Source organism: Dama dama, chromosome 4, assembly GCF_033118175.1.
Source record: "Dama dama isolate Ldn47 chromosome 4, ASM3311817v1, whole genome shotgun sequence".
In the NCBI taxonomy this organism is placed as follows: domain Eukaryota; kingdom Metazoa; phylum Chordata; class Mammalia; order Artiodactyla; family Cervidae; genus Dama; species Dama dama.
In genome coordinates this window covers 40,708,344-40,725,523 of record NC_083684.1, presented here as the reverse complement: position 1 = coordinate 40,725,523, position 17,180 = coordinate 40,708,344, and the positions used below count along the sequence as shown (strand labels likewise).

The window sequence follows — 17,180 nt, the reverse complement described above, 5'->3', positions numbered from 1 at the left end:
TTTTATTTCTACTTTATATTTTTTTAAAAAATATTGTTTAAGTAGACCATTTTTTAAAGTCTTTATTGAATTTGTTGTAATACTGCTTTCTATCTTATGTTTTGGGTTTTTTGGCCTGGAGGCACATGGGATCTTAGCTCCTCAACCAGGGACTGAACTTGCACCCTCTGCACTAGAAAACAAAGTCTTAACCACTCAATTCCTAGGGAAATGCTTGTTTTTACTTTATATATTTTTTAAATTACTTTATATATTTCCATTTACTTTTCTTTCAGCAATATTTTATAATTTTCAGCATACAAGTCTTATATAAATCTCCTTGGTTAAATTAATTCCTAACTATTTAATACTTTTAGATGCTATTGTAAGTGAAACTGCTTCCTTAATGTCCTCTTTGGGTTGTTTATCACCTATATGTGCTTCCCTGGTGGCTCAGATAGTAAAGAATCTGCCTGCAATGTGGGAGGCCTGGGTTCAATCCCTGAGTTGGGAAGATCCCCTGGAGAAGGGAACTAGCTACCCACCCCAGTATTCTGGTTTGAAGAATTCCATGAGGTCACAAACAGTCAGACATGACTGAGCAACTTTCACACAGAAATACACAGAAACACAACTGGTTAAGTATGCGTTGATCTCCTGCCCAGAAACTTCCCTGAACTAATTTATTAGCTCTAGCAGCTTTCTTGGGGATTATTCAGGATTTTTAAAGTAGAAGAGCATGTCATCTGTTAATAGAGATAATTTTACCTCTTCCTCTCCAATTTGGATGTCTTTTATTTCTTTTTATTGCCTAAGAACTCTACTGAGAACTTCTGGCACAAATGTTGAATAGCAGTGACAAAAGCAAGCAACCTTGTCTTGTTCCTGATCTTAGGGGAAAAGCTGGCAGTCTTTTACCAGGATGATGTCAGCTGTGGGCTTTTCATAAATGACCTTGATCATGTTAAGGACTTCCCCACTTTTCCTAGTTTGCTTGGGTGTTTTGTTTTTTTTTTTAATGAAAGCTGTTAAATTTTATCAAATGCCTTTTCTATGTCATCTGAGATGATCATGTGGTTTTTATGCCTTCATTCTATTAATATGATTATAACAACTGATTTTCATACGTTGAGTCACCTTCTACATCCTTGAGGTAAATCCCACTTGGTCATGCTGTATAATCCTTTTTAAAAAAATTATTTATTTGGCTGCACTGGGTCTTAGTGGGGGCTTGCAGGTGTACTTGCCCTGTAGTATGTGGGATCTCTGTTCTCTGGCCAGGGATTAAACACACTCCCCTACATTACAAGGAGGATTCTTAACCACTGCAGCACCAGGGAAGTCCCTGTATAATCCTTTTAATGTATTGTTGGATTTGGTTTGCTAGTTTTTTTGTTGAGGATTTTTGTCATATATTTTAGGGATATTGTTCTTGTAGTTTTCTTGTATCTTTGTCCTTATTATCCTTTCAATTAAAAATTTTTTTTCCACATCTCTACTGGAATTCCTTCATCGCTTCACATATTTAGCCCACCTTTTCTACTAGTTAATTTAGCATTTTATCACTGTTATGTCAAAGTCTCTTTCTGATAAGTCCAACCCAGATGTAGAGCTGGATTTGGGCCACCTCTGGGTCTGCTTCTACTGACTCTTTTCTCTTCACTGTGGTTCACAGTAGTTTTTTTTTTTTTTTATAATTCTGTATTTATTTAGTTTTGGCTTTGCTGGGTCTCTGTTGCTACACTGGCTTTTCTCTAGATGCAGCTAGTGGGGGCTACTCTCTAGCTGCAGTGTGCAGGCTTCTTACTACAGTGGCTTCTCATTGCAGAGTACAGGCTCTAGGGAGTGCTGCTGCTCTTGCTGCTAAATCACTCCAGTCGTGTCCGACTCTGTGCAACCCCAGAGACGGTACCTATCAGGTTCGCCCGTCCCTGGGATTCTCCAGGCAAGAACACTGGAGTGGGTTGCCATTTCCTTCTCCAATGCATGAAGTGAAAAGTGAAAGTGAAGTCGCTCAGTCGTGTCCAACCCTTAGCGACCCCATGGACTGCAGCCTACCAGGCTCCTCCATCCATGGGATATTCCAGGCAAGAGTACTGGAGTGGGTTGCGATTGCCTTCTCCTGTAACCAAGCAACATCATAATTTATTGATTATCCTTCTCTACCCAGGAAAGGACATGAAATTTTTTTCCTGTTATCAGAAAAAAAGGATTTACTCAGGATGGTTTTCAGTCCTGTAACATTTAGAGAAGCAAATAAAGCCTGGACCATTGCAACAGCCTTGTAACTGCTCTCCCTGTTCTTATTCTTGCTCCTTGATAGCCTGTTTTCTGTCAAGGAGCCAGAACAAACTTGTAACATTAACCGGATAACTTTACCTCCCTGCTCAGAACTCTCTAGTGGCTTCCTTCCACACTGAGAACTAAATTCAAATACCCTACAAATATTTACAAGTCCTATGTGATCTGGGCCCTAGACAATGTGCTGCCGTACCTTCTCCTACTCTCTCCCTTCCACAGTCTGTTCTGGTCATCCTGGCCTTATTGCATGAACCACTTAAGCTCTTTCGGACCCTCAGGAGCTTCATACTTAATATTTTATCCCTTTGGAATATTCTTCCCTCTGATTGTCACATTACCTCACTGCTTCAGCTTGCACTCAAAGGTCAGCTCCTCAGAGAAAACCACCCTATCTGAAACATATTTCTATCCCTTTATCCCATTTTATTATTTTTCATAGTGTTTATTACTATTAAAAGTATTTTATAATTTGTTTATATCTGTTCGCCTCAGTACCACATAAGTTTCAAAAAGGCAGAAACTCTGTCTTATTTACCAGTCTATCTTTTCCTCTTTTTATTGAGGATGTGTTATGAAAATATCTGTATCAAATGTCACTGCTTCAGTCAGTATTATACAGGTGACACTAAAATAGAGAACAAAGTGGCATGTATTAAATTTTAAGGAATTAGTGAAGACCTTTAAAGGCAGAAATTTATTAATCACAATGATATAGGAAATAGGGAAGTACATGATAAAAAGCAATTAAGGCTCTGTTTAGGGGGAAAAAAAACAAAATCACGGAAACCAGCTAAGAAACTAAAGCACTAAAATCATGTGTACTCAAAATTTAAACAAGGGTAGAAGTGAGTGTTGGAGAAGACTCTTGAGACTCCCTTGGACTGCAAGGAGATCGAACCAGTCAATCCTAAAGGAAATCAGTCCTGAATATTCACTGGAAGGACTGATGTTGAAGCTTCAATACTTTGGCCACCTGATGCGAAGAACTGACTCACTGGAAAAGACCCTGATGCTGGGAAAGATTGATGGCAGGAAGAAAAGGGGACGACAGAGGATGAGATGGTTGGATGGCATCACCAACTCAATGTACATGAGTTTGAGTAGACTCGGGGAGTTGGTGATGGACAGGGAGGCCTGGTGTGCTGCGGTCCATGGGGTTGCAGAGTCGGACACAACTAAGCGACTCAACTGAACAGTTGTTACCAAGCCTTTCATTTTGAAACATAACTTTTTGCTATAATTTAGTTTTCTAAATTTATTTCCTCAATATTAAAGCATTATATTGATATTTCTAAAATTATATTATGTAGGCTGATTATATTATCTTTGCATTTCCATTTCAGGTAAATAAAGCAGTATTATAAAATATTTGTTTACAATTTTGAGAGTGGGGTTGGGTCTGATAGGGTTGAGAACCACTGGTTTAGAATATTTGCAAGTCAAGAGGCACAAAGGTATTTTATCTTGGACCAGTTTGCCTAAAAGCAAATCTTCCAGTCTCCTGTCTAGGGAACATAAATCTTTAGGAGTCAAGAGGAGTCAGAAGTCTCTCTATTCAGGACACAGACTTTCATTATGCCTCCTCTTTCAGCCCCATACCATTTTCTGTATAAAGCCCCAAACCCTGCCTTCAGTTATTCTAGAACCTAGAACTTCTATTTCACTTTCTCTAAAGAATAAATTTCCAAAATTCTCCCAAGGTAAGCCAGTTGTTATCACTTGGTTATGCCACATAAGAAAGGAAAAACTGTGACGTTTGCTTCTTTTGTAGATCTTCAACCAATTCTTCTGTTTTTAGCCCCACCTCACACCCCACTTTCAGAGATATCAGTGCTTCAACCCCTTGAGCCTTCTCAAGGTTCTTTAGTGTAAAATGATTTCTGCTTCTTATGTAAAATGATTTCTCCAACCAAAAAGCTTAAGCCGTAACTGCTTAATGTCTAATGAAGGTAAACACATGTGTTTAATCCAGTATATTGAACTGGAAATTGCAATTTCCTGTAAATACTTAAATATTTGTGTATTTAAGAAATCTATTAATATTTAGTTGTGATATCTTTTTACATCTTGGTATAAACAAGTTAATAAATTTTAAAGTTTTTAAATGAATGGAAAATATTCTATAAAATGATAAAATGTCAATATGATTACAGTAAAAAAAAAAAAGCCTAAATAAATGACTAACTAAAGAAGAAATAGTAAAAATGAGGGCGTAGATGTACAAATGCACACAAATAAAGTTCAGTCATTTTTCCCTTTTGGTTTGTATGAAGGCAGATGGGGTAAGTGATGATGCAGAAACAGATTCCTCCACATTTTGACCCAGAGGTGAAAAAATAGAGAGTGGAGATACCCTTTAACTAAATTAGTTCATTTAATTCTAAAACTCTCATGGAATTTATGCCATTTTCTTTATAGATGAAGAATCTGAAGCTAAGATAGATTAAGGAACTACTCCCAAATTCATGGTTAACCATCCTTTCTGCTATACTTACTGCTTTATCATGTTTAATCCTACATTGAACAAATTACTCTATGGAACCAAATGTTCACACAGTGGAAGAAAAAGTACCAATAACTTTACCACTTGCCCCAAAGTACCATGAGGAGGACAGTGTACATTTTGTCATCTCCAGAGCCTAGTATAGCACCTAGCATGTTACAGGCATCTAATCATTGCTGAATGAACATATTTTGGAATGAGAGAGTACAATTTGGTGGAACAAAATGACACCAGGTTAGTCAACAGAATTATTTAAATAAGAATTACAGCCACTAAAGTAGTTACTTTAAATGAAGTAGTAAAATCTAAAATAGAAAATACAAATTAAAAATTTTATTACTATCTATAAAGTTACCCAAATATCACATAACATACCAGTAAGTACTATTCAATATATTCCAAAGTATGCCAGTCATATTAGATGACTCATATTAATACCAGTTTGGCAAAGACATAAGCCACCTGTCCTTTATATTTGATAGTAAAATGAGCCAGTGACGGAGGAAGGTAATCAGGCATATAAAACTTCAAAGGGAATATATTTCATAATACATAGTTCAGCCAACATCTGCTCCAAGCATATATACTACAGCATAGGAAAAACAGGGCCTCTCCTTTGCATTTCAAGGATTTTAAAAGAACATCAAATTAATTAGACTATTATCCCATCCCATCCCATTTGTTACCCATATGTTATAGGAAACAAATTATCGTTACTGTTAACACTACTCTAAAATCTTTCTTTTAGTATCAGGATACTTCTCTTCAGATCACCTTCTGGTCTACAGAACAAAGTAAGCTGTTTGTTATGATTCTGTACGTTTCCATAGCAAAGGTCTGTGTGTGCTTAATTTAACTAAAGCTGGAGGGTTAAAGCCCGAAGGTCACTACAGGACAGACTAGAGCAGCTTCAAAAAGGGGAGTTCTATTATCAGTTCTGCTACATTACTTGGAAGGAGGGGATCTGAATATATTAATATTAGAAACATGACATACAATGTAGAGATACTAAAAATTCAAAACTTCCATAATATCAACTGCTTCAAATTATAAATGTGCATATAACAATATCATATAAAAAGTCATTACCTGGAAATGAATCTTAGTATATGATGAATACAAAGTCTAGTTATGGAAAAAAAAATACTATAATCTCCATCTTAAATTTCAGTAACATTTAGGATAAAATTCAAAATATTTATTCCTTTATAAAACTTATCACTGTGTAACAAAGTATGTCTATTTTTATGCAATTTTATCCCATATGTAGATTCAAGTAACCACTGTAACAGTCATGATCCAGAACTCCTCATTACCACAAAAGAACGCTCTTGTGCTACCCCTTTACATTCACAATCTTCAACCAGTTCCTGTTCCCTGGCAACCACTAATCTAGTCTCCATCTTACGAACAGTGTCACATATACAAATGGAATCACAATATTGTAACCATTTGAGACTGCAGCCTGGCTTGCTGCAGTCCATCCGGTTGCAGAAAGTCAGACACAAATAAGTGACTAAACAACAACAAATACTTACTGAGCATTTACTATGTTCTTTACATGCAACATTTCATTTGATCCCCTTAACTCTTAACTAAGTGTATTATTATCCTCATTTTAAGAAAAAGGAACAGGAGGTAAGGTTCCATCCATAATTAACCTCTATCACATCACAGATGATATAATCTTATCTACAGAAAGTGTTAGTCACTCAGTCATGTCCGATTCTTTGCAATCCTATAGACTGTAGCCTGCCAGGCTTCTCTGTCCATGGGATTCTGCAGGCAAGACTACTGGAGTGGATAGCCATTCCCTTCTCCAGGGGAGAAGGGCACACTCCAGGGTACATTGCAGACAGATTCTTTACCATCTGAGCCACTAGGGAAGCCCTTCTCTACAGAAAACTCTAACAATTCTATCAAAAAAACAAAAATTGCTGGAGATAATAAATGAATTCAACTAAGAAGCAGCACATAAAATCAACATATGAAAATCAGTTGCATTTCTATACACAATGAACAACCTGAAAAGGAAATTGCAAAAACAATTCCATTTACAATGGCACCAAAAAGAATAAAATACCCAGGAATTAACACTATGAAAACTACAAAACATTGCTGAAAAAAATTAAAGACATTAATAAATAGGAAAAATTCCTATGCTCAAGAACTGGAACAATACTACCTAAAGCAATTGACAAATTCAATGCAAGCTGCATAAAAATCTCAAAGTTATTTTTACAGAAATAGAAAAATCTATCCCAGAAGTCATATGGAATTTCAACAGACCCTGAATAGCTAAAACAATTTTCAAAAACAAGGGTGAATACATCCACTCTTAGATTTCAAAACTTACTATAAAGCTACTGTAATCAAAATACTGTGGGACTAGCAAAAAGACAGACATCAAGACCAATGGGACAGAATAGAGAGCCTAGAAATAAACTCTTGCACATATGGTCAAATGATTTTTTTTTTTCAGTTTTGTTTTTGGCCATGCCACACAGCTTGCAGAATCTTATTTCTCCAAACAAGGACTGAACCTGGGCCCCAGCAGTGAAAGAGCTGAGCCCTAACCGCTGGATCACTAGGAATGATTTTTAACATTCAATGAGGAAAGGACTCTTTTCAACAAAAAATGCTGAGAAAACTAGGTACCTACATGCAAAAGAATATAGTTGGATCCACACCTAACACCATATACAAAAATTAGCTCAAACTGAGAAAAGACCTAAATACTGTATGATTTAAACTATAAAATTCTTAGGGAATCCTTTTTTTTTTTTTTTTTCGGCCGTTGTCACATGGATTTCTGGGATCTTAGCTCCCTGGCCAGGGACTGAACCTGGGGCAATGGCAATGGAAATACCAAGTCCTAGCCACTGGATGGCCAGGGAATTGCCCCTTCCCTTATTTGGGGGTAGGAAATTCATTTAAGCACTTGTAAATAATTTTTCTCCTGGTAAGAGAAGTCAATTTCTTGACTTTCTATGATGACCTACAAATTTCTATGATGACCTATAAGAACTTCTAGAACTAACACCATAAAAAGACATCCTTTTCATCATAGGGGACTGGGTGGCAAAAGCTGGAAGTCAAGAGATACCTGGAATAACAGGCTTTGGCCTTGGAGTACAAAATGAAGCAGGGCAAAGGCTAACAGAGTTTGGCCAAGAGAACGCACTAGTCATAACAAACATCCTCTTGCAACAACATAAGAGATGACTCTACACATGGACATCACCAGATGGTCAATACCGAAATACTGATTATATTCTTTGCAGCGGAAGATGGAGAAGCTCTACACAGACATCAAAAACAAGACCGGGAGCTGACGATGGCTCACATCATGAACTCCTCATTGTAAAATTCAGACTTAAACTGCAGAAAGTAGGGAAAACCATCAGACCATTCAGTTATGACCTAAATAAAATCCCTTACGATTATACACTGGAAGTGACAAATAGATTCAAGGGATTAGATCTGATAGGCAGAGTGCCTGAAGAACTATGGATGGAGGTTCATGACACTGTACAGGAGGTGGTAATCAAAACCATCCCCAAGAAAAAGAGATGCAAAAAGGCAAAATGGTTGTCTGAGGAGAACTTAGCTGATAAGTGAAAGGCAAAAGCGAAAAGGAAAGATATACCCATCTGAATGCAGAGTTCTAAAGAAGGGCAAGGAGAAATAAGAAAGCATTCCTAAGTGAACAATGCAAAAAAATAGAGGAAAACAACAGAATGGGAAAGACTAGAGATCTCTTTGAGAAAATTAGAGATACCAAGGGAATATTTTCATGCAAAGATGGGTACAATAAAGGACAGAAATGGGATGCACCTAACAGAAGCAGAAGATATTAAGAAGAGGTGATAAAAATACACATAAGAACTATGCAAAAAAGATCTTAATGACCTAGATAACCATGATGTGATCATTCAACTAGAGCCAGACATCCTGGAATGCGAAGTTAAGTGGGCCTTAGGAAGCATCGCTACAAACAAAGCTAGTGGAGGTGATGAAATTCCAGTTAAGCTATTTCAAATCCTAATAGATGATGGTGTTAATGATGCACTCAGTATGCCAGCAAATACGGAAAATGCAGCAGTGGCCACAGGACTGGAAAAGTGCAGTTTTCATTCCAATCCCAAAGACACACAATGCCAAAGAATGTTCAAGCTACTGCACAACTGCATTCATCTCAAACGCTAGCAAAGTAATGCTCAAAATTCTCCAAGCCAGACTTCAACAGTATGTGAACCGAGAACATCCAGATGTTCAAGCTGGATTTAGAAAAGGCAGAGGAACCAGGGATCAAATTGCTAACATTCGCTGGATCATAGAAAAAGCAAGAGAGTTCCAGAAAAACATCTACTTCTGCTTCATTGACTATGCCAAAGCCTTTGACTGTGTAGATCACAACTCACTCAGAAAAATTCTTCAAGAGATGGGAATACCAGACCACCTTATCTGCCTCCTGAGAAGTCTGTATGCAGGTCAAGAAGCAACAGTTAGAACTGGACATGGAATAACAGACTGGTTCCAAACTGGGAAAGGAGTACGTCAAAGCTGTATACTGTCACCTTGCTTTTTAACTTATACACACAGCATATTGTGTGAAATGCGGGACAGGATGAAGCACAGATGGAATCAAGATTGCTGGGAGAAATGTCAATAACCTCAAATACTCAGATGACACCACCCTTATGGCACAAAGCGAAGAGGAACTAAAGGGTCCTTTGATGAAGGTAGAAGAGGAGAGTGAAAAAGCTGGCTTAAAATTCAACATTCAAAGAACGAAGATCATGGCATCCAGTCCCATCACTTCATGGCAAATAGATGGAGAAATAATCGAAACAGTGACAGACTTTCTTTTCTTGGGCTCTAAAATCACTGCAGATGGTGGCTGCAGTCATGAAATTAAAAAATGCTTGCTCCTTGGAAGGACAGCTATGACCAACCTAGACAGCATATTAAAAAGCAGAGGCATTACTCTGCCAACAAAGGTCCACCTAGTCAAAGCTATGGTTTTTCCAGTAGTCATATATGGATGTGAGAGTTGGACTATAAAGAAAGCTGAGTGCTGAAGAATTGATGCTTTTGAACTGTGGTGTTGGAATAGACTCTTGAGAGTCCCCTGGACTGCAAGGAGATCCAACCAGTCCATCCTAAAGGAAATCAGTCCTGAATATTCATTGGAAGGACTGATGCTAAAGCTGAAACTCCAATACTTTGGCCACCTGATGAAAAGAACTGATTCATTGGATAAGACCCTGATGCTAGGAAAGATTGAAGGTAGGAGAAGGGGACAACAGAGGATGAGACAGTTGGATAGCATCACTGACTCGATGGACGTGAGTTTGAGCAAGCTCTGGAAGTTGGTGATGGACAGGGAAGCTTAGCGTGCTGTAGTCCATGGGGTCGCAAAGAGTCAGACACAACTGAGCGACTGAACTGAACTGAAGAAAAGTTAAAGACACAAGAAATGGGGAATTTCCTGGTGGGCTAGTGGCTAAGACTTAAGTGTTTTCACTGCCAGGGCCCTGGTTCAATCCCTAGTCAGAGAACTAAGACCCCGGAAGCTGCGTGGTGTGGCTTAAAAAAAAAAAAAAAAGATAAAAGAATGAAGCAACGAATCCTTCTCCTAAATTAAGCTCTCATTTAAGAGTAAACTAAAGCTCTAATAACAAAAGGTAAAATTCCTATGCTGAGTTTTCCTGATCTTTTTCTTTCAGTTTTATCGAGCTAAAATTGGCATACAGTACTGAAAGTTATGACCAACCTAGACAGCATATTAAAAAGCAGAGAGACATTCCTTTGCCAACAAAGGTCCGTCTAGTCAAGGCTATGGTTTTTCCAGTGGTCATGTATGGATGTGAGAGTTGGACTGTGAAGAAAGCTGAGCGCCGAAAAATTGATGCTTCTGAACTGTGGTGTTGGAGAAGACTCTTGAGAGTCCCTTGGACTGCAAGGAGATTCAACCAGTCTATCCTAAAGGAGATCAGTCCTGGGTGTTAACTGGAAGGACTGAGGCTGAAGCTGAAACTCCAATACTTTGGCCACCTGATGCGAAGAGCTGACTCACTGGAAAAGACCCTGATGCTGGGAGGGGTTTGGGGTAGGAGGAGAAGGGGACATAGAGGATGAGATGGCTGGATGGCATCACCGACTCAAAGGACATGAGTTTGAGTAAACTCTGAGAGTTGGTGATGGACAGGGAGGCCTGATGTGCTGCGATCCATGGGGTCGCAAAGAGTCGGACATGACTGAGCGACTGAAGTCAACTAAAATTTTAAGGTACACAGCATAATTGCTTGATTTACATATATTTTTACATATATTGCAAACTTACTACCATGATAAATTTCATTAACATCCATGACTTCTTATAGTTATATGGGGGGAGGGTGTTTCTTGTGATGAGAACTTTAGGATCTACTCTCCTAGCAACTCTCAAACACAGCATACGATAGTGTTAACTATAGTCACCATACTATACATTACATCCCCACTACTAATCTTTTAACTGAAAGTTCGTATCTTTTGACTACCCTCATCCATTCCCCATCTTCTAGCCCCCTGCCTCTGGTAACCATAAATCTGATCTCTTTCTCTTTTTCTAGAACTGTCATTTCTAGAAGTCATTTAAAAACCCACCTCAAATGTAAAGGTTTGTTTGTCAAGAACTATAAACTATGTTTAGATAATGAAAATAAATCATAAAATATGGCTAGTATAGGAAATGATCAGCTATAAACTGTATTTGTTCAATTAATTTCTCCACTACAATACACAATGCCAATCCATGGCTGATTCATGTCAATGTATGGCAAAAACCACTACAATACTGTAAAGTAATTAGCCTCCAACTAATAAAAATAAATAAATAAAAAATACACAATGCCATAAGACAAGTACTAGGAAAAAAAAATAAGTGACAACATATTACAACGTAGCCATTCTGATGTTTGAGTATATAAAAGCAACAAATAATTTCAAATATGAAAGCATCCAGGGAATACAGAATCCAAAGCCCTCCTTAAACTTTTAAACTAAAAAAAAGCACTTTAAAAAGAAATAAAAAAGAATTAGTACTAAACCTGGAATCCAACTACACATAGGACTAAGGTAAACAATAGGAGTGGCCGGACATGAGGCAGAGAGATGACTATAGATTTGAAAAGATTAATATAAGCAACAAAATTCAGGAGGGAGAGGGCATTGCAGGGGGAAGAAGTTTGAGAGAGACAATTACCTCATTTTTCAGAGTAGGGAGCAGTTTGTAACATTTAAATCTAAGACAAAAATTCAGTTTCTCAGTAACTTATTTAATTTCTTTGGCCTTAGAAAGGCTGTTCAGGATCTCTTAAAGCGAAGAACAATATCCAGAATTAGCAGTTCATATAGTTTTGGTTCATTTTTTAAATGTTTCATTCAAATAAAATTAAAGTTAATATTCAACTCATAAAACTTATGTACTGTATTTTCTACACTCAGATATTATATAATTTTAATAATTTCACTTTAGTTTTATTTTCTAATTAATTAATTTAATTACAAAAATGTTCAATATATAGTCCTATCCTTTAAAAAAAAATCCATTCATTTTTCTAGTCAACCACCTACTATTCCACTAAACATACAAACAGAGAATTACCTGGATTGTTAATCAAATGCCAACTGCTTATTTCTGAGGGATTTAGACTTTAGGTAATTCATTGCTTTCTCTCTTTACTTTTCTGTATTATTTGGACCTTAAACAAACATGCACTGTACTTATAAACATAAACAGTCTTTTCTTTTAGTCACAAAAACAATTATTTGACCATTATGATCTTTCTCTAGAGTTTTACTAGCTGTAAGAGTCAGTTCAGTAAGAATATCTTTTAGCCTAGCCAAAAAAAAAAAAAAAAACCCCACAATGCAGAAGTGCAACTGTATCAACAAGGACACAAAACCTTAATGGAAGCTTTTCAGGTTTGAAAATTTTCTCTCTTCAGGCTCAGCAGTACCTGACTGAATGGACCCTACCAACAACAGATATATGGTATCTGTGAAACACTTCCCTAAAGTCTCATACCTTCACAACAGGATGTCCCCCAGTAGATGCTTTAACTGCTCCTCGGCTACCTTCAGTTTCATAATGGGCTCGGTGATGAGTTTTAGGTTGCACTTCTATTTTCAGTTCACATTGTCCAAAATGAGCTGGTAAAGGCCAGTCTAGTGGAGGTAATGAAGATGTGCTACAAACAAAACACACAAAGACGCATTTCACCATGCTATTATTGCCAGCCAAGCAGTGATTCAAATTATTTCTTTGAAGGCACCAAGATTTCTTCCTATGATCTTTGAAGTAAAGTATTTAAAAAATAAAATTTAAAGAAAAAGAAAAAAAACACAAAACTTCACTTAATAAGTTGTAACACTGGATACAGAGGGTGTTTTAAAAATAATTAACCTGATAATAAAATCAATTTTATTTATTTTTTGGTTTCTATTCTTTTTTTAAAAAAAGGACAAATTCCAATATTTCATTAAAAATAAAAATTTCCATAAAACTGTAACTATTTTTCAACTGTGTGTATAACCACAAAAACAATCAAAACAATTTTTAAATAGCTTAAAGGGGACAGGTTCATTCAGATACGTTAACAATGAAAATATGGAATTAGAAAAAAAACAACTTCTAAGTCTACAGGTCAAATATTAATGGACCCAAAGCTAGAATGATTTGTATTAAAAAGTAATATCTTCTATTTTAAAAAATACCTTAATAATTGCTGAAATAAGACTTTACACGTCTTTTCTTCCTTTGAATGCTACCATGCCTACAGTAAATTTCTAAGTTATTTCATTGCTTCCCTTAATATCCTCGGCCTAGCATTACCAGCTATTCTGAAAGCTCAATGGTACTAATTTTTATTAGTCTAAAACAACTCAACTTCATCAACTCTCAGCAAGTTTCTGCACTTGTTTAAGCAAATCCCTAAAAAGATTAAGATAATTTTCAGAAGCAAAGTGATGGGTTCAAAGAAGTCTTCAATATCATAATTCCACATTATAATTTTCTAAATATCTCAATTCAGAAATAAACATTTGTACCAATAACAAAACATTTTTTAAAAAAGTAAACAGACCCACCTCTGTGTGGGGATTTAACACATGATAACTTGTCTTCCCTAAACAATTATAGATTAGATTGATTCTAAAAATGGCACTGTGATAACTGATAAGCCATTTAGAAAACAGTCATTACAACAGTCTTCAGTCCTTAGCTGGACTCAAGATTCGAAAACATATACATATGTACAAATACAAACAGTATATATGTTACATACATACATTATAAAAATTATACATAAAAATTAGAAATGTGAAAGTTAGATTTTCTCTTTATTTGCAGTTATTTTAGAGTGGGACAGGCTTTCAAATATAACATAAAATCTAAAAGCTGTGAAGGAAAAGACAAATTTGAATATGTAAAACTTAAAAATTCCTCTAAACCAACAACAAAAATCACAAACTTATATGAAGTCTAACGACAAAATAAATTATAGAAAAAAAAGCACTTGTCACAAAATAAAAAAGCCAAATTTCACTTGTATATTGAGTTCTTAAAAATATAAAAATTCAAAAATATATATATAATATAAACCTTATCCCTAAGTGGGAATAATCAGTAATTTAATTTATACTATTATCTTTTACAAGAAGCTTTAGTGGATAAGAAAATTCATTCTAAAAAACAAATTCATTCTAGGGCTTCTAATGCCATTTGTTATTATTTACAATTCATTATACACTTTTAAAATTATAACTTTAGCCTATTTAAAGATACTTTTAAGACTAAAAGGAAAATAAATGTGGTCTTTTAAGTTGTCTGGAAGAAACTAAAGAAAAAAAAAGGCAGAAAGATGGTCAAATTATTCTACATAGATAACATAGTAATTACATGCCACCAAAAAACATAAACATGAAAAATGACCATCAGTCATTTCCATCAACTCACCGAAATATAGGGGTGTGACCAGGCTTTGGTTTGCTCCAGGTAAAGGGTGAAGGAACTGAAAGAAATTGGTCACCAGATGAATCTTTCTTTAAAGGATACTGAGATCCAAGGCCATCATCTATTGAAGTTTCCCGCGATGGTGAAAGATTCCCTTGGTCATCTGAACAGAGCTCTAATTTTCCTGGTAGTACGAGAGCTTGATCTTCAGAAGTCTTCCGTGTTTTCAGAGGAATATCAGTTTCTGCACAGTACTGAAACGGAAAAATCGCAGGGCCAAGGCCTGATCCACCCTGGACAGGAGCATTGAGCCAGGTATCTTCTGTTACACTTCCCCTGGGGGAGTGACCAGGAGAAGGAACAGGCGAATGATGCGGTGAAAGGGACCCAGCGTAACAAACCTCAGCACTAGAGTGCCGCCGTTTCCCACAAGGGGAAGTAGGCCTTGATGAGGGTCCTGAGGCTGGCCTGGGGCTCAGCCAATTCTCATCAGTGATACTAGATCTAGGAGAGTGGCAAGGAGATTGCCTAGGTGACAAGGAATGTCCAAGTCCATATTGTTGATGCCAGGACTCTTCTCCAGGGCAGCCTCCTGGAGAGCCACCAGGAGAAGTCAGAGGGGATCCGAGAGTAAATCGCGCAGCAGCTTCATTCAACTCCGAATCCACATCATCATAAATATGTGAAAGAGATTCACAAGAAGATGCATCTGAAAACCAGCTCCTAGAAGAGATGCTACTGGCAGGACTAGGACTAAGGGAAGATTCCCGGTAGGATGGCTCAAGAGGAAGATAGAGATGATCTCTAGAAGGCCTTTCCAAATATTCCCTTTCTGGGTCATTTATGTGTAGGTCATCTTCATGAGCATCAATTTCTTGATGACAGTTTGGAGAGATGGATGTTATTTGAATACTTGGGCACTCAAAGGGTTTGGGACCACTTAATGGGCTGTATTTAGATTCAGGAATTTCACAAGTTCCTTCATAGTTTTTGTGACCTTGGAGCTGAAACGATGGTGACAAAACAGAAGAGTGAGACGGTAATCCATGATGTGGTAAGCAAAGTGGTGAGTTTAAAGTAGATGGAGGTGGATCTACATTAAAGATGTAAATGGATGCACAATCATCTGGCTCAAGATCTATGGGGGTTGGGGGGGAGCAAAAAAGAAAAATAATTAACAAAACAAGAAATTAGGAATTTTAGCTGTATAAATTACTAGATGAGAATGTAAATAATAATAATCTTGAGAGAAGAGAGTGGAACAAAAAATGTACATCATTAGCTCCACTAAAGAGTGGTGTGTCTGTGTGTTTTAATGTATCTGTGGATACATGCAATTATCATATGTTTTATCCAATTTTTTCTTTTTATTTCCACATTTTTCTAAAATTGAGAATCTGAAAACAATAAATGCTTTTATAAAAGAAATAATCACATTCATAATTCTAAAAAATATCCACAAAACTATATAATGATATCATCATATAAAGTCAGCCTCATCTGGAGTCAGCAGGTTAAAATGAAGCAAATAAAGGATAAAGCAGAGTTTTTGAAAAGTTTTTAATTGTAAGTATACACATTAGTTTATTAACGGAAAGGATTTGTTATTGTTTTTAGTCACCACGTCGTGTCTGACTCCTTGTGACCCCCTGGACTGCGACACACCAGGCTTTCCTGTCCCTCACTATTTTATGGAGTTTGCCCAAATTCATGCCCACTGAGTAGGTGATGCTATCTAACCATCTCATCCTCTGCCACCCTCTACTCCTTTTGCCTACAATCTTTCCCAGCATCAGGGTCTTTTCCAATGAGTCAGCTCTGGGTATCAGGTGCCCAAAGTACTGGAGCTTCAGCTTCAGCATCAGCATCAGCCCTTTCAATGACTATTCAAGGTTCATTTCCTTTAGGATTGACTGGTTTGATCTCCTTGCAGACCATGGAACTCTCAAGAGTCTTCTCAAGCACTACACTTCAAAAGCATCAATTCTTTGGTGCTCAGCCTTTCTTATGGTCCAACTCTCACATCCATACATGACTACTGGAAAAACCAGTAGATTTCACTATATGCACCTTTGCTGACAAAGCAATGTCTTCGCTTTTTAGTATGACGTCTAGGTTTGTCATAGCTTTCCTTCCAAGGAGCAAGCGTCTTTTAATTTCATGACTGCAGTCACCGTCCACGTCCGCAGTGATTTTGGAGCCCAAGAGAATAAAATCTGTCACTGCCTCCACTTTTGCCCTTCTATTTACCATGAAGTGTTGGGACCGGATACCATGATCTCAGTTTTTTGACTGCTGAGTTTTAAGCCGACTTTCTCACTCTCTTCTTTCACCTTCATCAACAGGCTCTTTAGTTCCTCTTTGTTTTCTGCCATTAGAGTGGTATAATCTGCA

General features: G+C 37.0%; 1 protein-coding gene across 2 annotated transcripts in view; it reads right to left on the bottom strand.

The window, feature by feature from the left end:
* NFATC3 (nuclear factor of activated T cells 3) overlaps window positions 1-17,180 on the bottom strand; it is a 95,132-nt gene that overhangs the window by 45,551 nt on the left and 32,401 nt on the right. For both annotated transcript variants that reach the window (XM_061138787.1, XM_061138788.1), the window contains exons 2-3: window positions 14,790-15,924; window positions 12,861-13,023 (exon numbers count right to left, since the gene is read on the bottom strand). In XM_061138787.1, coding sequence (XP_060994770.1) covers window positions 12,861-13,023; window positions 14,790-15,924 — 1,298 coding nt within the window. The remainder of the gene's footprint in view (window positions 1-12,860; window positions 13,024-14,789; window positions 15,925-17,180) is intronic.